Here is a 22170-nt window from a genome sequence, read left to right on the forward strand (position 1 = left end):
GCTACCGAAATCACTTTGGAACCAAGTCAAATTTATAGGCTGCCCCACCATTTTTAGACACTCCATATACTTTACAAGTGTCATAATTGGTGTAGGTAAACTCGAACCCTAAGTTTTTTTAGTTATCCAATACTAGGTTTAGATTAAAAATCCATAAAATATTCGTGAGAAGTTAAAAAATTATACTTCCTTTTTATTAGCTTTGTAATATTGTTAAGAACTGCAATATAAAATTTTAGAAATTTTAAAGCTCGTTTGAATGATTTATAATAAAATATTAGTTATAGGGACTAAAATGTAATTTTTCAATTTTGTAAATATTGACTATTTTGGAGGGCTCATAATGGGTCATATGATGTTGATGAAATGTGGTTGTGGGAATTTGAGATTTGGAAATATTATTTTAATATTTTTGTGAGTTTGGTGGGTTATAGGTATAGGGGAAACTCTGTTGGATTTTCGGCGAAACTTATTATTGTCTCTTAATTCTTTAAAATTTTATTTTAAGTAAATATTGATAAACTTTTTGATATAATGTTTAAGTGAGCCGAGTTAGCCTTCATCTTCTGCAAAGCCGCCGTAGTGACTATTGATTAATTAGCCAGTAAATATTGATTTTATTTATAATTTCAATATTATAACACATTCAAAGCATACTCATGCATCACTTATACATACATATATGTATGTAGTAAAAATTAGGCACGCCTTATATTGCATTTGTTTTTTATGATATTGCTGTGATTGTTATTTTGTGGCGATCTGGAGCTGTGTGTGTGAGTTAATGTGTTTGTGGTGTATATAGATATGGGTAAGACGGGTAGACGCGGCTGGAGCTTGACTCACTGAGACCCGATCTTTATTATGGATAAGTCGAGGTAGGCAAGGCTTTGAGTTGATCTCATTGGCCCCCACATTTGGATATTAAGAGAAAGTCCGACTTTGAGTTGATATCGCTGCCAGAGGTTGGAACTAAAAGAGCTGTATAGGGGATCAGTTCCTATATATATGTGTGTGAGATGAATGTGACACACGGGTGTGTGAGTACTCCAGATTGCTTTTGATATGATTATGACTTGACCTGTTTGAATTGTGTGAAGGTGTTGCCTTCATTCTTAGGGATGCACTAGACTTACGTAGATATAGAAATTGTATGTAAAATCAATATCTTACTTTATGAGTCAAATGCTGACTCCTATTTGCCTTATTTTTTCAAGTTATAGGAGAGCTTATTCCTGTGTTTAATCTGCCATCTTCCTCGCAAGTCCATTAATTTTTATTTCCATATTTTATATTGTTAAATTTTAATTCTACATCTCCACATGTATAAAACAATTTTATTTAACTTAGGACTGTAAGATTAATTATTTTGGAATTGTACCCTTATTAATCTATGTTTTGTGTAAATGTGTGGATGGATGACTTATTGGATGAGGGAGTTGGACTCAAATTTGATTTTATATTGATATGTGGATGATTATAAGGGTGAGCTGAGCTCCCTAAATGGTTTTATTTTGAGATTACAAGTCGGATGAGTTCCCGTTAAATGGTTCATGTTATGGTCGGACTCTGTCCAATTAATTTCTTGAAATTTGGCTTAAAATATTGGTTCATATATGGGTTAGAGATTAGTTGGGCTTACTACAAGTTTCGGGGGTTTTATACTGACCAAAGTCCTAGTACCAGTCTGACCCATAATTTTAGTCGTGATAATAATTAGACATATTTAAAGAAAATTTAATCATAAATTTATAAAAAAATTCAAATATCCTTTGATACTTGGTTCTAATTTAGTGTAATATTTTAAAGAAAATTAAAATTTCAGTTATGATAATAATTGGAGAGTATTTGTTAAAATTTAAAATTAAATATTTTAAGTTGACAAATCATCAGTAATTAAATACTAAATTTTATTATAATAAATTGTTTAAAAATATTTCACTGAACATATTTGATTTCCTTTTAAAATAAACATAAGTATTCATTTTGCTGCTATTAACATTTTTAAATTAAGAATTAACGTTTTAAAAATTAGGAAACCTATAGTGAATAGTAATTACATTTAGTAATTAGTTTTCTTTTTTTCATTATTTAAATTTGGAACATCAAATTAATTAAGAATTATATTTAGAAAAATAAATTATATAATAATTATATATTACAACTGTTTAGGAAATACAAATAAACATTATTAATTAATTCAATTAAAAATTTCCACTTAATATAAATATGATAAATTTAAAATTTTATCTCCTTTCAAAATTGTTTTACAAAACTTTGGATTGCATCTTCCTCAGGAAGTGAAAATGGAAAATATATAAGATTAGCATTTGCGTTTATTGGGTACAATAACTAAATTAGTCTAATTAATTCATAATTTTTCTTATCTCTAATTAAATTAAACTTTTTAGTTATTTATAATAATTAAATAATAATACTAATAGCTAGTTATTATAGTATTAAAGTGTAATAATTAAATAATTTATAAACTATATATATATAATTAAGAAATTAATAATTTAATTATAATTTCAAAAATTGGTATAATTAATTAATAAAAATTAGAGATTTTAATAAAATTACTTGATATATATATATATAAAATTGAAAATATGACTATATTAATTACGCATTAAAATAAAATAAATAAAAATAAAATAATATTAAAGTAAATTAAAATTTATTAAATATATAAAAATAAGAGAGAGGATAAAGTATTTAACTTAATGAAATAACTACTTTTATAATTTTAAATTATTTCATTAATTTTAAGATGTATAATTTTTAAATTTTTATAATTAAATGAAATAATTAAAATTTTAAGAATTATTAAATAAAAAATTTATAAAATTATTAAAAAATATATAATATTTTTATTTAATTAGCCATGAAAATTATATTAATAATGATAATAATAAAAATATTCAAAATAAAATTAAAAAATTAAATAAAAAATAAAATTAAATGCTTAATATAAAATGTAATAATTACTATAATTATAAAATATAATAATTTTTATATAATAAATGACATATGGTAAAACTAAGAGAATTTATGTCCACATGGCAAGTTCTCCTCTACATGGCATACCAAGTGAAAACTTTCATGCTTATATATATATATATAAAATAATTTGTAAAATTAAATATTTAATTAAAATTAATTTTGTAGTAAAATTTAAATTTTAAATCAATTTTAATTTTAAATTAAAATTAAATAATTAAAATTATTTTTCTCTTCAAAATATTTTAAATAATTATTTATAATTCATAAAATTATTTCCAAATTTAATATATTTTTTTTGCAGTGCGACTCTGTAAATAACTCAAATAGTTCTTAAATTTAAAATGATTGGTGAATTTGAAATAAAAAATTTATAAAAAAAGAATTTTTATATAAATTAATTTTATTTTTTTTTAAATAAAAATTTTTTAAATTAAAAATAATTGAATACTTTAATTTTAAATATGATAAATAGTTAAAAAATTAATTAAATTAAATTTTTATAAAATTTTATATTTGAATTAAAGAAAAAAAAATCATGAATTTAATTTATTTGCTTGCATGTATATTACCCTCGACGGCAGCTGCGAACATTAGCCTTCCCTTTAACTCATCATCGTCATCGACAAGCTAAGCTGATGCCTTGACTTTGAGCCTGTGGGCACTCAAGGAGCGGGTGGGGCAGCAGATTAATATTTTTTATAAAAATTATTTAATAAAAAATTAAAAATATTTTTATTATTTAATTATAATATTAAATTAATAATATGTATTTATATTATATATATACTTATTTTTATATTTTAATAAAATTATTAATTTTTTAAAAATAATTTAATTTTAAATATTTTTAATTTTTTATTTAAATCATATAAGTAATAAAATATTTAAATATATATAAAAGATAAAAATGTTTTTTAGTCAATGTCTTATAATTAAATGTATTCTTATTTATAAATTTAGTTTTATCTTATGAATCTAACTCCTCACTTTAACTTTTATTTTATAAATATATTTATTTTAAAAATATATTCAATTTCTAACTAATATGACAAATCAAATTTAAGCTTTTTCATTTTAAATGTATAAAAAAATTATATTAAAAATTAAAAAATGGTAATTTATTATTTACTTCTTAAATTTTATAGTTATTAATAAATTTTTATATTTTAAAAAATAAATAATTTAGTTTCAGAATTTTATTTCCGTTAGATGCTTAAATCCTTTTATTTATTTTGATCGTTAATATTTACAGTTATTTACAATTTAATCATCATATTTTATAGTTATTTACAATTTGACCCATCAATTTTGAAATAATTATAGTGAGAGTATCTTTTGAAAGGTACAAATGCTCAAAAGATGGAAAACAACAAAGGCAGATGCAAATTGAATTCATTGCCTACCTAGTCATATCCTTAAATGTGTTGCATGTGGCCGCCTAACGAGCCCAGCCCAATTTCTCACCATATTGCTTATTGGTCCCCACAATCCCCTACACCACCTTCCATTCATCTCCCTCGACTAAACTCAATCCAACCGCCCATCATTCCCTACCTACAACATTTCGACGGTGCATCCTAATAGCATCGTTATCCAACGTTCCACATTTGTTCATACAGAAAGCAACTGTAGCTGAGCAAATACTTTATGGAAACTAAAATCTGGTGAGATTTGATTTTTTGGGTCTTTACTCTTTGCAAAAAATAAAAAAATTATTTTTTTTATTCTCTTAAATAAACAAAATATATATTGGCTTTGCATCTTCATTCTCGTTCTTTTCATTTTTTTTCACTTTCCCATCGGTTTTCTTCAATTTCTGTTTTTTGGGGTTTTGTTTGTTTGTTGAACAATTTCATTGAAGATACGAATCATGGCTTATGCTTCTCATATAATCAATCACTCGAAGAAGGTAATAGAAAGGATCAGTTCATTTTCAACCGCTTTCTATTTCAAATTTGCGTTCTCGGTTTATTCTCTTTTCGATTTTTTCTTGATGGGTATATCTCTAGTTTATGATTGCTTTCATTGGATGTCCCTTTCCTTAGATCATTTTTTCAGGCTTATTAGATTAATGGATCATTGGCAATTACAGTTTTTCAGCTTTTTTCAGTTTCGTTTCAGCATATGTGTGTATGCAACTTATGCAAATACAGACGTGTGTTTCTGTAGATATTCTCTGAATGATTCTGTTTTGATTGTGCTTGTGGAACTTCTGTTTTCAACGTTAGGTGTGTATTTAGGCATTGGAAATCTCAGTGGAAGACTTATTGGACGTTTAGATTAGCGGGTCATTTCGAGAATAATGCTTACGTATGAGTATTTAGTTTAAATCTGTCGATTTTTTTGAATGGATCATAATTCAAGAACTGAGTTGATGATATTTAATTAGCGGCAGATTATACTTCTTTTGTTTTTTTATTTTAATTTTGTGATTTTCATACTTTTCACAGTTAAGAAATGTTCCCAACTTGCTTCAGCATGAGGTTAGTTTGGTTCGTTGGTTTTCAAACGATACTCGCTTCTTCTTCAGTAAAAAGGATGGTAAGTACCTGATCTTAAGGCCAGTTTTCTCATTTGCTTGTAAAGTCTCAATTACTATGTTTTTAGCAGTCTCTGTCATGTGCCATTTTTGGAACCAATTTAGCAAATGAAGTTGCCTCACTTGCTAATCTATGATGAACATGCTTTACTTTCCTGCCTTTCATGCATTCGTCCAGGACAGTTTTGCAAAATGTTCTGGTGCTAAGTGAATGGATGGATGTAATCATGTAAATAATCTGTGTGTTTGCATGAGCTGGATTTTGCTGAAGGTTTATTCCCACTGATAAATTTGCATTCTTCCAAAATTGGCATGCTTTTCTTTCTCCCTGCTTTTTTCTTTGTAATATTTGCCATTTCTTTTCCATCATGCCCTTCAATGATCAAAACATGCATGTAAATACATACCTGAGATAACTGGATGGTCTCCAAAATCTATATTGAAATGCTGTCCAGTAGCAGCTGCTGTACTTGTTGTTTTACTTGTAAAGGGAAAAGTCTTTGAATGGGATGTTATAAGGTTGTGAATTCTGGGGCACTCTACATATTTGAGTGGTAATAAGTGGCAGATGTGAAAGTATTTTGTTTGTTTTCTGATTCCATTAGTTAATTTAAAATTTTGAAACTTTAGGAATCATTTGCTTCTGGGTTCTATATTCCATTTGTTAATTTAAAATGTTAACTTGCTGTAGCCATCTGCTTCTTATTAGTGGTGATTTATATCATTTGCATTTTCTTTTGTATCTGTTGGGGTGATTATTTACCTAAAACATCCCAGAATTTATCTCTTGTTGATGATTCTTTTCATGGATCTCGCTTGAATTTCATCTTACATTCATGGTTCTCACTTCTCACCGAAATATGTGATACTCTGACGCACATTATTGGCTCAGTTTCATAAATTTTTATTTCCATTGATAAGTTGTTATTTTCCAGATATTGGGAAGGTTCGTCATCATGATTTTGTAGCAGCAGGAAAAGAAAGGTTTTCAATCACTGCTGCTAATAGCACTGTAAGTTCTGGTAGCTTTGTTTCAGTGACCAGCATATTGACTGCAAGTTTCAATTATTGGAGCCTTTCTGGTGCACTTTTTAGTCATTTCCTTTAGGCTTGTTGCCTTGTTCAACTATTTCTTACTCTTTTTTTTTTTTTCCTAATTTGTTGTTCTTGTTGAAGTTAGACTGAGTTGGCAAATGTTTACTGATATCTGTCTTGTTCTGTAGGCATTGTCATCTGGTGCATCAAGGAAAAATGTCTCAAGGACAATAATGCAAGTTGGGAACCCATTGGCTGGACCACGACTCTTGAAGGATTTTTCTTGGTATTTTCTTATAATGTCCCTCCTGTTTTACTTCTCAAAATTATTATAATTACCTTTTTGTTTTCCTGTGTCAGTTCACAGGCATTGTCAAGGAGAGGATATTCATCTGATTCTGGTACAGCATATACTTTCCTAAATATTATGTATTTACATTGTTCTAGTTCCCATTATGTCCATTCTGTTCATGGTTTCATTGAAACATTTTCACTTTTCTAACATTTCCTTCAAACACTAAATCCATATGTTGTGGCTCTGTCACCTTTTAACATGAGCTTGAATTATAAAACATGAGCCATGATGCAAAAATTCTAGCATGCTATTTTGTTGAAATTTCTGTTAAAGACTTACATTTGAGAATCAGTTTTTCTCTTTAGGAAGTCTGATCAGCATCTTGTCATTTTTTTTTTGCCCTCAAAGTTGGTTTTGCTTTATTATATTAATAGAGATGGGTCTTTTCATCTTTTATTTTATAATTGTTCTTGATAATTATATAAAGATTCTGTGAAGAGTAGAATGTAAAATTCATATTGGAGAGTAGTGGAAGATATTATTAATAAAAAATTTTTGCTTTGTTGACTTTTGAGGAGAATGTTCAAAATATGTTGCAGGTCTTCCTCCGCACCAAGAGATTGGAATGCCTTCTCTCTCACCCACAATGACAGAGGCATGCATCTTTCTGTATCTTATAAAACCATCATTGCTTGCTAGATATGCTAATTTATTATTTTCAACATTTCAGGGTAATATAGCAAGGTGGTTGAAGAAAGAGGGTGACAAAATTTCACCTGGTGAAGTACTTTGTGAAGTTGAAACAGTAGGGACCCTGTACTGATTGTTGTTAGGTTCCAACTCTGATGTATTTCTGTTGCTTATCATGGAACATTGACATCTCTCCTTATTTGATATTTTAAGGATAAAGCAACTGTTGAGATGGAATGCATGGAAGAAGGTTTCCTTGCAAAGATAATAAAGGGGGACGGATCAAAAGAAATTAAAGTTGGTGAGGTATTATATTTATCTGGTATTAGGAAAAACTATGTACCTAAATATGCTTCTATCTTTTATTTGTCTCTTCCTTTTTTGGTTAAGCTTGGCACTATGCAATGGAAGGATTTATGTCGAGTAAAGGACTTCCTCTTGGTGTAGGGCTAGAGCTGCAATTTTCAGATAGATTTTCAATTAGTTGTTTATTTGTTGTAATGTTAATTTAATGTCGTCTTATGCAGGTAATTGCTATAACTGTTGAAGATGAGGAAGACATTCCCAAGTTCAAGGATTACAGTCCTTCAGCATCAGATGGTGCTGCCGCAGATAAAGGGCCCTCTACTTCTACTCCACCTCCCCCACCCGAGAAGGATGTGGTTGAGGAAAAAGTTAGTTCACCTGAACCAAAGATTTCCAAACCCAGTGCAACTCCTTCTGAAGATCGCATTTTTGCTAGTCCTCTTGCAAGAAAATTGGCTGAAGATCACAATGTTAGTATGACTATAACTTTGTTGGTCAGTGACAAAATGCACTTATTGATCTTGAGATTATTCTGATTGATTTTGTTGTTTCACTTTGTTTATCACAAATTTAGGTACCTCTCTCAAGCATTAAAGGAACAGGTCTTGATGGACACATTGTAAAGGCTGATATAGAAGATTTCTTGGGTATGGTGGCTAAACTTTGTTTACATCATTGCAGTGCTAATTATTCTTCTCTACCTTGATTTAATTAAATATTTAGCTTCCTGTGTAACCTGAGTCATTAATTTTGTCTTGTTTTTCTTTTTCATCTTTATACCTGATCTAATGGTAGTAGAATATGCTGAAGACTTTTCTTTATTGTTTAGCATCACGTAGGAAGGAGCGCGAAGTTTCAGCAACAGCACCTAAAGCCAAGGACACAACACCTGCTGCATTAGATTATGTTGACATTCCTCATTCTCAAATAAGAAAGGTAATATTAGCAGACATTATAAATAAGCATAGACGTAATGAATTTAGGATAGAAGATGTGTTCATGGATCTCTTGTTTTTGGGTCAAATATATACTATATATGCTAATAAATTTCTTCAATCAACAAAACCTTAAAATCCAAACTATGAATATGATATCATTGCTAATCATGGAACTGATGCCATCTCCATGGTCATTGTTGTACTTGCGCGGATAATTTTTCTTATTGTATAAATAGTCTCTTTGTTGTTCTGAAGCAAGGATGTGGTATGATATTGACAGGTTACAGCTTCACGCTTATTATTATCAAAGCAAACAATCCCTCATTATTATTTAACAGTAGATACATGTGTTGACAAACTTATGGAGTAAGTATTAGTTTCTGCCCTCTTTTTTAGTGCAGTCCCCTTTTTTTATACACGTTATCATTCAAACTGTTCTTTTTGGATGCAGTTTGCGGAGCAAACTAAATTCATTACAAGAGGCCTCAGGTGGGAAGCGGATATCTGTAAATGATCTTGTAATCAAGGTATACAGCATTTATTACTTGGAATTTGGGGAAATATTTTAATGCATGAAATATCAGAGATAGACAATGATCAAGAGATTCTCATAAGCTATTAAAATTTAGAAGCTCTTTATTTGTTTGATTTATTTATAGCAGACTTAAAATCACTATATATAGGAAACCTATGGATTGTCTGTGAAAAATAATCACAGTTGTTTTCACCCATATGAACAGTCACTATGATGACATCTTGGATCTAGCTTTTATTATTATTATTATTTTAATTTTTTTTCTTCTCTCTGGAGTGATTTCAATGTTGCTGTAACTACAGGCTGCTGCTTTGGCTCTTAAAAAAGTTCCGCAAGGCAACAGTTCATGGACTGATAACTATATTCGCCAGTAAGTACACATTGATAGACATTAGGAGAATTTGTATAACATGTAACATGACGTTCCTTCTCTTGACTTGAATGCAGGTATAATAATGTGAATATTAATGTAGCAGTACAGACAGATAATGGACTATATGTTCCGGTTGTTAGGGTGAGCAGTTGTCTAAATTCAATACTATTAGTTCATGCTTTTTTCTAATCCTAGTTTTTGCAACTTGATTTTATGGTGTAAAATTTGCAGGATGCAGACAAGAAAGGTTTGTCTAAAATTGCTGAGGAGGTCAAGTTTTTGGCGCAGAAAGCCAAAGAGAATAGCTTGAAACCAGAAGATTATGAGGTTAGAATTATACCTCTGTGCCAGCTGGCTTTCTGGATAATCATCTTAAATGAAATTATATTATTGGTGTTTTCCTCTTTGCAGGGAGGCACATTTACTGTGTCAAATTTGGGAGGGCCTTTTGGCATCAAGCAATTCTGTGCCATCGTCAATCCTCCTCAATCAGGCATTCTTGCGGTTGGCTCTGGTAAGATGAACTTAATTACTCCTTTGAATCAAAGTTATCTTCTTCTTCCAATTCATTCTCATCTTTGCAATTATTTCACCTTATTCTTGAGCAGCTGAGAAGAGGGTTATTCCTGGTTTGGGTCCTGATGAATTTAAGTTTGCTTCCTTCATGTCAGTAACCCTAAGTTGTGATCATCGTGTCATAGATGGTATGTAGCTCGAATGACATCTTTCTTCTATGAGCTTAACCATGTCCAGTGTCTAGCTTCATCTAGTATCCATATTTGGGAGAAATAACACTGTTGATTACACTTGTTATCTTCAGGTGCAGTTGGTGCTGAATGGCTAAAAGCGTTCAAGGGCTACATTGAGAATCCTGAATCAATGTTGCTGTAAATCAATCAGTAGCTGTTTCAGTCGTTTCTCAGTATACCTTTCCTTGCAGTTGCCATTATTAACATTGAGCCGCGGTTGTTTTTTTTTCCCTCGCCATCAGTCATTAGATAGGAAACAGTGGTTGAGTAGAATAAAAGTGTTGGGTTCTTTTGAGGCGCTAAAACGCAAACTCAGTCAATTTTGCGTTTGCAGAGTTTGATGACACAAATTTACGAGGGTTATGCCTTTTTTTGCTCGTGATCATCCCACCATCTACGGTGATAATAAAAATGATAATTCTTTGTTTAAAGCTTGATTTACTGGATGGTCACCTAGTGTATAATTGTAATCCTATGTCTTACCGTTTGATTGTAAATGCAGGAAGTCCATTTTAGCCCTCATATCACATGGGTTGGCTACGATCCTTTGGACTTGGATTTGATGATTATTAGGAATGTTTGATTCGATTTTCTTCCTTATCATTTGGTAGCCGCTAACCAAACTATTTTGAGCTTTTTAAAAAAATAAAAGAGATATCTTTATTTATTTAGTTATTGTTGTATAAAATACATCATAGTCATGTGTTGAAAGCACAAGCCAAATATATTTGCAAAATAAAATAAATTTGTGAAGCAAAATATACACAAACAAAAGTCCAAATAATATCCAAATAATACAAAAATACGATGAACCCCATGCTAGTAGGATTTGAACTTGAGACTTGGGACCTCATTGGCCCATACCAGCCTCTATACCTTATATTTTTTAACATAGGAAATTATTACATCATTCATAGCTGTCATGAATTTAAAGGACTGCTTGAAAATCAAGTGATAAGGTTCATATGAATACTATGCTTTCCAACAACGATTCCCATCACATTGAAGGGACACAACATTCAGCAACTCAATATGATGAATCGAGATAATTCCTGAGCTATGATACATATCAGAATGTGTAAAAACTTGATTATCCAGTCAAAATCATAAAATGAAGGCCATGATAATGATTGTTTCAACAGAATGCCCGTGAAACAGTGATGTCATGCTTTCCTTTGGTTAATATTGTGAAGCCTCTATATCTTACGTTCATAGCATCACCAGATGCCTATCAAACTTGCTACTGCTATTACTCCAAACGTTTGATTAGTATCAGGTGATGCATAAAGGTTGAAACCAGTTGCTTCCTCATTGCCTTTCCTCTTTCTTAATTTACATTTACATTGATTTCAAAAAACCGAAGCATCAGCAAGCTAAACTAGAATTGAGCAGACAACGGAATACCATGACAAAAATTGAGTTAGTGAACTTGTTTGATTGAAAAGAAATCAAAATATTTTCTCTCTAAACAAGACAAGTCATTTGAAAGTTCCATCTAATAAATTATTTTTCATTTCTAGATCAAGTACCCTAGATAAAAACGAGTTAAGGGGTGCTACAAAAACCCAGAGTATTCTCCAAATCATTCAACATGAGATGTATTCTTCACAAGCCAGATGAAACTAAAGTATAATTTATGCTCTTCCAGGAAAGTCATTTTGCAAACATCTCAAAATTATTCTGGCCCAAAAAAGATGCAACTCCGTACTTAGCATAAATTTCTAAATTAAAACAAGCTTATCACCAAGGGCTTGTAAAACTCCCAAGTAACTGATATCTTCCTATGTTGTAGCAGAACTGAAGAACAAACAATTTCTAAAACAAGACCCCCTAAAACATTAACATTGGAAATATGCCTGAACAGAAATTTTAATAGAGATAGAAAACACAATACAATTCCAATACATCATTTCCCTGAAAGAAATTAGCTTTCTCAATCACAAATGAGTGAAATGCCACTCCTAATCATCATTATGCAAGGCTTGCCCCATGCAAATCCACCATTATATTTAATCCCAGAAGGAATATGTAACCAAAAAAAAAGTTTAATATATAATCAGTCACCAAAATAATTATTAGAAGTACCATGTTATTCATCATTACAAGTTGAAAATTTTTCATCAGGATAATCTGGTATTTCCATTTAGCAAAGCATGTTCATCAGTCTCATTGATTCCAAGATTCTTATAACCATCATGATTCATAAACTTACAATCAATACCATTATATGGCTAACAACTTCACGATCAAAATTTGAAGAGATACAACTGGTAATCGTAGAACAATTTAGAAGTCAGAACCTAAACTCAATTTGCAAAGCTCTTTCTCTCTGTATTTTAAATCATCGCATACCTCTTCAACGTCTGCTTCCCCGCCACCGCTGCCCCAGCCACCAACCCTCCCAACGCGCCCGCCACAGCCGCCGACCTCACTCCTCTCGCCGCCCGGCACACAGCTCCCGTCCCAAGCCCCGCAGCCACGCTGGTCCACACATCGTCCCTATCCGTAACTGCCACAACTCCACTCTCCGTCATGGCATATATCAATCCTACAACCCCGATCCGGTTTCCCCAGACTCGTCCCGAATGGCCGGAAGAGTTGAGAATCCTATTCACCTTCAGTTTCAACGTATCGGTGGATTCGAAGGATTTGAGGGCGGAGAACAACCCAACTGAAGCACCGCCGATGGAGGCGGCGAGATATGCAGAACCAGTATAAAAGGTAAGATTTTCGCCCCAGGAGCGGCGCTGGTGGAGAGATTCTTCGGTGAAGAGGAACTCCGGAGAGGTTGGGAGCTGGTAGAGGTTCTGGATTGGAATGTTTAGATCTTGATAAGGGTTGTAGAGGCGGCCCTGTGGGGATCGGGTGTGGTGGGGCTCGTGATCTGAACCAGAGCGAGCCATTTTAGTTAGGGTTAAGGTCAGGTAGAGGTGGAATCTGGTTGCAGAGAGCCTTAAGAGTTTTTTTTTCGCTTGGTCTGGTGGAAGGGAAAAGCCGAAGTTACGGCGAAGCCGAAGCCAAGGTGAAAAAGAAGCTGTTGTGCGTGTGTGTGTCTCTCTCTCTCTCCGTTTTTTTTTTTTTTTTTCGTTTAATCAGAGGAAGCTATTGTGTCTAGCTGCCAAGTGTTTGATTCTATGAATATTCCAAAGCAAAATTTTAAGTAAAAAATGGACATATTTGTATTTTTTTCATTAAAAATATCCTTTTAACCTTAAATATGATAATTTTAGTTTATAAATATCACCAAATTTAAATTTTAAAAAAACTTACTTATATTTAATTTATCATAATTTTAAAATATAAATATATAAATTTTACTTATCTTATATTAGATCCATCATATATATATATATATATATATATATATATATATATATATATATATATATATATATATATATATATAATTTTAAAGTTAAATCCATTTGCCCATCATCATGTTACCATTAAGAGTTGTTTAATATGATAACCAGTTGCATACATGATTTAACTTTTCTTGAATTTCGTCTCACATGAATCATTTAACAGTAATCTCATATGATAAAATTTATTCATCTCAAATTGTGGATTCTAAGCAATTAAGGATAACATGTTTATTTTCATTGTGGTGAGAGGTTCACAGAAGGATTTGGACATTGAATCATTCGTAGATTTCAATTTTCATTGTGCATATATATATATTCTTTCAAGAATGTGTCATAAAGAGTAGCATCTACAGCGAGTTACTGGTTCATTTTGCAGTAGTTTTCACGAACTGGAAATGAAAGGGAGTAGGAAGAAGATTTGCATCTGTGTATTGGAGGATCAGGCAATGGACTGCAGATTGCAAATGGTGACCAGCAGGCTCTGAATGGCCTCTGCAGGTTTGGTTTTCCAACTTGGTTTTCTCCAAGTGATGATGGTGGATGATCAATGCTGGATTTTCAAGGACTGTTCTTGAGTCTCCATCGCCTTCCCATTGTCCTGAGATATTGCTGCAATCGGTTTTTCATGTTGATCTAGGTTGAATTTCCATTTCGATGTTAGGATTGATTCTCATATGTTCCTGATTTCACATGATAAAGAGATATAAAGAAAGCATTTCAAGAGAGTTTTGGAAATTCTTTAAGTTAGAAATTCTAAGTTAAAATATCCAAAACACCTGCAATTCTCAAGTTGCTATCCACAAGCAGAGTCCAATATGGAATAAGGAAATAGTACGAATACACAGAACAGAGGGGAATTGAATTGAATGTTTCTTTATTTATATCAGAATATCAAATGTGTTTTGTAGTGTTTGAGCTTCTAGTCTGCTACATTATGAATAATAGCAAGGAGATTTTGCACATAGAATTAGCCTACATATGCAGTTTCATTTATTTGAAAAGGGAACTAACCTCATTTGTGCGACTTCTTGCTTCTGAAATTAAATCAATAGGACTGCATAGTGGTATTGATCGTCTCATGTTCAACAACTTCATTTTCCAGGGCAACACTTCTTAGCCTCTTCAGCTCTAGCAAAACAACAGAAGCAAGATCTGGTCTATTTTTTTTCCTCAACTCACAACACTTCACTGCTAGTTTTGCAAGAGATAAAGCCTCTTTGACAGGCCAATCTGTGAGTGATTTGTCAAGCATATCTGGGAATGTTCCATTGTTAATAGCATCCTGAACATGGTAGGAAAGCCCGTTGGAGGTTTTGCTGTAAGCAACTGTAGCAGCACAACACCAAATGAATATACGTCTGACTTCACACCCAACATTCCTGTTTGCTGATACTCTGGATCAATATGGTAAAATGTACCAGCTGCCGCTGTCATGTGATAGTGGGAAACATTATTTGCTATAGGTGATGGAAGAAGCCTGGCCAAACCCACATCACTGATTTTACTCACAAAATTATGGTCTAAAAGAATGTTTGCAGGTTTCAGGTCACGATGCACTAGTAGTTCTAGTTTTGTTTTGTGAAGAAAAAGAATTGCTGTTGCAATTTCAAAAGCTATTCTTAATCGAGCTCTCCAGGGGATTTGAGGAGTTTTATATTTCCTAAAGAGACGATCTTCTAGGCTGCCGTTTTCCATGAATTCATGCACAAGGCATCCATACTCAGGGCATGCTCCCAGCAGGATAATCATGTGTGGATGTCTCATGCTGCTTAAAATATCAACCTGCATTGATAAGTACTAGAAAATTAAGCACGCATACACAACAGGAAAGAAAGGTGAAACTCATTACTGGAATTGCAACATGTAAATGTAACAAAGGAATATGCAATACCTCCTGTCGAAATTGCTTCTATCCCTGTGATGAGTCTGGCCTTAAGATCTTAATAGCAACATTAATGTGATTAAGGATGCCTTTAAAAACAGGCCCATATCCACCTTCACCAATCTTTTGAGACAATGCAAAGTGATTTGTTGCTACTTCTATCTCATCGATGGTGTATGTTCTACATCGAAAATTATTATTTGCCATTGCTTCCATTGTTTTCCTCCTCTCTTTTGCTTGATGCTGGATCCTCTTTTCTGCTTTTTGTTGATTTGCTTGTATTTCTTCTAGACCAACCTTGTTCTTCTTCTTCTTCTCCATTTCCATCAAAGATAATTCAACACCTTTAGTGATTTTTTCTTCCTATATTTTTTGAACATCCAATGTCTGTAGTCGATGAAGCTCCCTCACCTAGGAACAAAAGTAGAATAAGGTCAGTTGAATGCAGCCAAGCACAATTACACATAAATATATATTCCATTTTAAAATGTACATATGATATTACCATATGCTTGGCTAAAACAGCTTCTTTGGTAACTGAATTAAACAATTGCATAGATTGTTGCAGTTCAAGCTTTAATCTCCTCATTTCTGTGTCCAATAAATTCTATAACAAAGAATGACATGAATTTCAATAATGTGATATCTCACAATTACAATGTAAAGTTTTTTGTTTCAATAATCTATTGTACTCACTGCAAGTTGTGAGGAGTTGGAGCTCTTGGAACTCTCAGATGCAGTGGAGAATTCCAAATTCTCACAAGATGTGTTAGTTGATCTGAAACTTTGTGGCCCTGAAAATTCACTAATTTCTAACATAGAATCTCTATTCAATGTTCCTTCTGAGGAGCGACTACCTTGAAATGTCATCAGTGAAACTGTATCAAAGCTAAATGTAAACTTGTCATCATCATAGTAGTTTTGATTTGAAGTGTAATGCCCTCACTTTAGCTAGTCCGTACATTCTATTGTTCTTATAACTAATGTCGATTCGGACAGTCAGAATGTCTGGAACTATATTTAAACTAGAGTAAGAAGTCATAAATAACCCAAATAGTAGTAAAAAAAATTAAGAAAAAATTTTAGAAAAATTAAGGAAAAATTTTAGAAATGATACGCAATGAAGTTAAATGAGTCGTAACTCCGGCGATGGGTGACCTAATGGGAAGTAACTGTAAAGACAGTTAGCAATCCTAGACCCATGGGAAACCCTGTGAAATAATTTTTAGGACTCCAGTGAAGAGTTATTGAGTTTTTGATGACAAAAGAATGCCAAGAAAATGTTAAGAAAATTTTATAAATTGGTACAGATAATTTTAGTTCGTTAAGCTAAACGAAGGGCATTTTGATCATTTCACCTTCAGAGATAATTTTTCACCAACTTGCCTATTCAAGTAAGCGAGATTTATGACATAAAATATAAATAAATATTGATGAAAATTTAACTAAAAATGATTAGAAAAGAAAGAAAAAGAAAATGAAGTTTAATTAAATTATTACACAAGCATTAAGTAAGAATGATGTCAATAAAAATTTTTTTAATTAATCACCATTCAACAAGCACTTATAAAAGACATAAAAAGAGATAAAAACAAAAAAAAATCAGTCCATTTCCTTCATCTTCTTCAGCTGGCCGAACCATTGTTCTTTCCCTCTCTTCCATTTTTTTTTCTTCTTTTAAAGCTTAACCTACCTTAGATTTTCATCATAAAAATTAAAAATTTCAACACTAAACCTTAATATTGCATCAAGGGGAAGAGTTTGGAGGAAAAGGGAAGGAGAAAAATTAAAGATTTGGAGCTCTTGAAAACTCCAATTGAGGTATGTGCACAAACTATCTTAAAAATCTTGTAATTTCTTTAAGGATGAGTTTGATTATGAGTGAATTACATGAGAAAGATCAAAATTTATGCATAAAAACTGTAGACACCATATTTTGGCCGACCTTTGAAGGCAAGATTCTTTTTGCTGCATCATAATTAGAATTATCGCCGAAAACAGTCGAGGAGATGGGGCGACCGATACATTGAAAAAGATCAAAATGGCTTGGGGTCATAAATTTTCAGGCGAGGGGCGAAGGAAACAGTCGGAAAAAGATTAAAATGGCCATCATAATTAGAATTATCGCCGGAAAAGCTAGAATTGGGGAAGTGGTGCATTGAAAATAAACTGAAAATGGAAAAAGTGAAGTGTGAAGGTGATTTTTTATTGCTGCATATATATAGGGCCCTGGCATTTATTGCGGAACTCGAAGCGGGCTCATCGGTAACCGAAGAATTTATAGCTTTGACCAATACAGGTCAGACTGAGTAGGAGGTTGGAAAATAGTGAGATCGGGAAATAAAAAGACCAGATGCAAAAGAAGATAAAGATCGGAATAACAATCTTAAGATGGGTCAGTCACGACAAGATCGGAAGAAACAAGGGACGACCTATAGAGATCGGAAAACGCATAGGGGTTAAATAACTTCCGGTCAGAACTTTCAATTAACTCCCTTCACCGTCAGATCCGAGTTAGTTAAAGCATTGTAGGCATGATCAGATCCTTAACTCCCTTCACCGTCAGATCCGAGTTAGTTAAAGCATTGTAGGTATGATCAGATCCTCACCACACATCTCATTTGCAAGGACGCCCTCCTAGTCGCCAGACGCCAAATGGTTAAAGCAGCCCTGTACATCCCGATTTACACCGTTGATTATAATTGTAAGGATGGATCTAGAGTTCTCAAATTAAAAGCAGATGACAGATTTAGCGCCTTTTGTTCCTAGCTTTTGGATCCATTTTGTAAGGCGGGACCCTTGACCGTTGGATTAAGGGATGAAAGAACAGATATTCTGAACAGAATCCTGACCCTCCATTTTGATTCTTTTTAATTCTCAGACATTAGATTATGTCCTTTTGAATCTAAGCCTTTCGTCTCCCCCTGATAAGATCCTGACCCTTCATTTTGAACACCCATTCTCTATAAATACTTGCATGTAATATTGTAGAAAGGAGGAGGTGGTGATTATCGTGGAAAGACTCTAGACTTTGATTCAGTCTTATTGCTTGTCATTCGAAGCTCTCAAAGTTTTGAGAAACTTTAGAAATGAGTTTTCTGAAGTATTTCATCTAAAAGAGCTTTAAATCCTGTGATTTTCATTTTCAGTACCTGTGCACTACCCTGTGAACCCATCTTCACTCCGCCTCATTCCCACCACTCTAGTATCTGTGCATTACCCTCTGAGTTCAACTTCATTCCGCTTTATTCCCATTACCTCGGGTAAGCTCAAGTCCTTCGGCCGTCCGCCTTCACCTCTCCAAGACTTGTGGATACCGGAGTCAGCTCTCTTGTCTCCCCAACTTTCCACAGGTAAGCATCTAAACTGTCATTTTGTTAAATATCCTTGGTTTGTTTTCTCAAGTTTTCTTTTAAATTTTTTTTTTATTTTTTTGTTTTTTATATCTAGTCACACTAATCTCATATCTCATAATAGGTTCTTAGCCTGTAGTTATTTCCTTTGTCTTCTTTTTATTCATTCGTAAATTCCATTTATCGTCACCTCATTTTCATTCCTTTCGAGAGTAGATGTTTGAGTCATTGGCTACTCGTAAATACTCTAAAGAATATAGGCAGGAGTACTTTAACATGAGAATTTTTTGGTTTGAATAAATAAAAAATGATAAAGGAAAATAGATGTAGCAAAGGTCGAATAGGTTGGAAGCAAGATTAGGTCAAACAAATAAGTTATGAGATCGGGCCTTGGAACGAGCCCAGATGATAAGACAATAGATCGGGAATCAGGACAAGTTCGGATCTCGAGCGAGCAATTAAAAAGAGATCATATGTCACAAACCAAAGAGTTCTGATAAAGCGATCATGCGAAAAATCGGCAAGGAGTTCGGCCTATTGTCCACCACCTAGTTATAAAGTCCCGTAAGCTAGGAAAAGCTTTACACAGGGGTTTCTTGTGTGTTCGGTATTTCATTCGCATATAAAAGGGATCAAGAAAGATCCTTTACCTGAATCCCTGTTAGTAGTATGCCCTAGAGCATATCATTTAGTATGTATCTTGCACATATTTTTATTAATAAAAGGCATTTCCACTTTTCCGTTTACATAATATATTTATGTGTAATAGAAAATGTCCATTGATATTTTGTTAGAAATATTATTCTTAAGTTGTTAAGAATATGAGTGACAATATTTCTAGCACGAAGTATCATAAATAGGTTCACAATCGAGGATACTTCATAATAAGGACATAACTTATCCAGAAAGATTGTATTCATGTTTGTTCCCAAGTTATTTATATGAGATATAAATAAGATGGAATGGTGAGTCTCATGCCATATAACAAACATGATAGGTACTTATAAATGATAAGTAGGCCGAACCAATGACACTTATGACAAGCACATGGAGTTTACTCTTGTCAATGTTTTGTCATAAATCATATCAGTGCATATAATCTTTAGACCTGAGATAGCACAGTTATCTTATATATAGGTAGTTTGAGTTTGATACTGCTTTCATACTTATACTGTGTATGGGTATATGGGCATGTGTTGGCTCCTACTAGTTATATATGGAGGTAGGTGTTGATCAAGATGGAATCTGTTCCTCTAAGTAAATAGAGATAAAATCCTATGTTCATTTAATTATTCTTGATGTTTCAAGTTCCTGGCCAGGACAGATAGATTTATTCAGAAAAGAGTTTCTGATGAGAAAATCTTTTTAATCAAGAACTGGAATTAAAAGAGAACATAATATTCATAGCAAATGGAGTTTGACAAAAACCATGACTCCAACTTGAGTTGGGATTTTGTAACAGAGAGATTCTAGTGCATGGTAACATATGATTATAGGTTCATTTAAGGTAAACCTTATTACTAATTGGGTGGCCATGGCATGCTATGCTAGGTGTTAACCATGGTCTATGAGATTCATAAAATGATTTAGAGAAATCATTTATGGTAAGAAAGAGTTCTGATGATATTAAGAGTTGATATCATGTCTCATTGCCAATTAGTGATGAGCCTAGTAAGTCACACACATACACAAGTTATCACATAATTAAATATGATTTAATTAATTAATTAAAGAGTTTAATTGATTAATTAAATAGGTTTGGTTTGCAATTAGTTTACAAAGTCCCTAGCATGACTTGAAACCAAATCTAGATTATTGGATGTATAATATAAGTTAAATTTATATTTAAAGTGTTTAAATATGAATTTAATTAATGAGAAATTAATTAATAGAGATTAATTAATTAATTTATATGTGATATAAGTTAATTAGAAGAAGAAAAATAATTATTTTGGGTTGAGAACTCAAAATTAAGACACAGGGGCATTTTGGTCATTTTGCAGTGTGACACGTGGCGCCATGAGATGGTGACACATGGCATAACACATAAGCTTGCCAAATATTTTTTAATCATGTAAGATGATTAAAATCAAGATTAAATATAGGTTTGACACTTGGCACAATGTGATTTGGTCACTTAAACCTAGAGCTAATCAAAGGGTGACATGTGGCAAGGGTTTAATGTGTTAACCTAGCTATTTAAGTGTTGTTATGAGAAAATAAAAGACAACCAGCAGCCACACTCCTTGGTCACGCCATTTTTTAGCCCTCCCTCTATTCTTCTTCATCTCTCATCAATTCAAAGAGATTAGCCATCAATCTCTTGAATTAAGAACACTAGAAATTGTTTCTAGTGTCCTGTTTACATCTCTAATCTCTCAAAAGGCAGAACTTGAATTTCTAATTAATAGAAAAGGCTTTAGAAGCTGTTCAAGGGCTGCCATAGGTGTTCTTGGTGTGGACAAGCTAGAGGGACAACATCTGGTGTCCTGAAGACGAATCTTAAAGGCGCAGACACGCTGCAGTGCATCAAGAGGTTAGTGTAATCATTCTTGATTTAATCTAGGGTTCTAAAATTAATCTGATTAATTTTAAAATCTTAAATGGCAAATACAGATCCAAAAACATATTAAAAGAGTTTTAATATGTTGTTTATCATTGAAATCAAATAGATAAAAATAAATCTTGCATGATGCATGTGACCCTAGGTGAAAATTTTTGAATTCAATGGTATAAACTTGTGTTTTTCACGCTTCCGTTCCTTCAATTGGTATCAGAGCCACTATATTTGCCATTTAGATTGTTGATTATATGATTTAATTGTGTGATTTGATCATGAGATGATTGATCCATTGCTGGTTGGATCAAGAGGTGTGGCGGCATGCTTGATGAACTCCAACATGGTGCGCATGGCTTGGGAAGATCATGGTGCGCATGGTTGTTATTAAATTCTGCAATTGTTGCATGATGAAAGGTTCATCATATGACTAATTAAAATGTTTAATTAGGATTTTTAATCACACAATTAAATTATGATTCAAATTAGAATTTTAAAAATTGTTTGAATGTGATTCAAATCTGAATTTTAAAAGTTGTTTGAATGT

The 22170-nt window shown here is 32.5% G+C and overlaps 3 protein-coding genes across 3 annotated transcripts; 1 reads left to right on the forward strand and 2 right to left on the reverse strand.

Annotated features, from left to right (window-relative positions):
- Positions 1 to 4725: 4725 nt before the first annotated feature.
- LOC110634083 (dihydrolipoyllysine-residue acetyltransferase component 2 of pyruvate dehydrogenase complex, mitochondrial) lies at positions 4726 to 11066 on the forward strand. The gene is made up of 19 exons (XM_021782980.2): positions 4726 to 4915; positions 5457 to 5547; positions 6481 to 6557; positions 6769 to 6866; positions 6941 to 6981; positions 7475 to 7530; positions 7606 to 7680; positions 7779 to 7871; positions 8093 to 8341; positions 8446 to 8518; positions 8701 to 8807; positions 9090 to 9175; positions 9261 to 9336; positions 9647 to 9714; positions 9792 to 9858; positions 9949 to 10044; positions 10129 to 10231; positions 10326 to 10421; positions 10538 to 11066. The coding sequence occupies exons 1-19, from the start codon at positions 4877 to 4879 to the stop codon at positions 10606 to 10608; spliced, it is 1662 nt and encodes a 553-aa protein (XP_021638672.2). The 5' UTR covers positions 4726 to 4876; the 3' UTR covers positions 10609 to 11066.
- A 1429-nt stretch (positions 11067 to 12495) lies between these two features.
- Positions 12496 to 13555, reverse strand: LOC110634101 (mitochondrial import inner membrane translocase subunit TIM23-2). Its single transcript, XM_021783006.2, has one exon. It carries the CDS (start codon positions 13367 to 13369, stop codon positions 12803 to 12805), a length of 567 nt encoding a protein of 188 aa, XP_021638698.2. The 5' UTR covers positions 13370 to 13555; the 3' UTR covers positions 12496 to 12802.
- Positions 13556 to 14876: 1321 nt separating this feature from the next.
- LOC110634107 (U-box domain-containing protein 34-like) lies at positions 14877 to 15619 on the reverse strand. The gene is made up of 2 exons (XM_058128425.1): positions 15202 to 15619; positions 14877 to 15157 (listed from the first exon to the last, which is right to left on the reverse strand). The coding sequence occupies exons 1-2, from the start codon at positions 15617 to 15619 to the stop codon at positions 14877 to 14879; spliced, it is 699 nt and encodes a 232-aa protein (XP_057984408.1).
- Positions 15620 to 22170: the final 6551 nt, after the last annotated feature.

Source organism: Hevea brasiliensis, chromosome 1 (genome assembly GCF_030052815.1).
Source record: "Hevea brasiliensis isolate MT/VB/25A 57/8 chromosome 1, ASM3005281v1, whole genome shotgun sequence".
NCBI classification, from domain to species: Eukaryota; Viridiplantae; Streptophyta; class Magnoliopsida; order Malpighiales; family Euphorbiaceae; genus Hevea; species Hevea brasiliensis.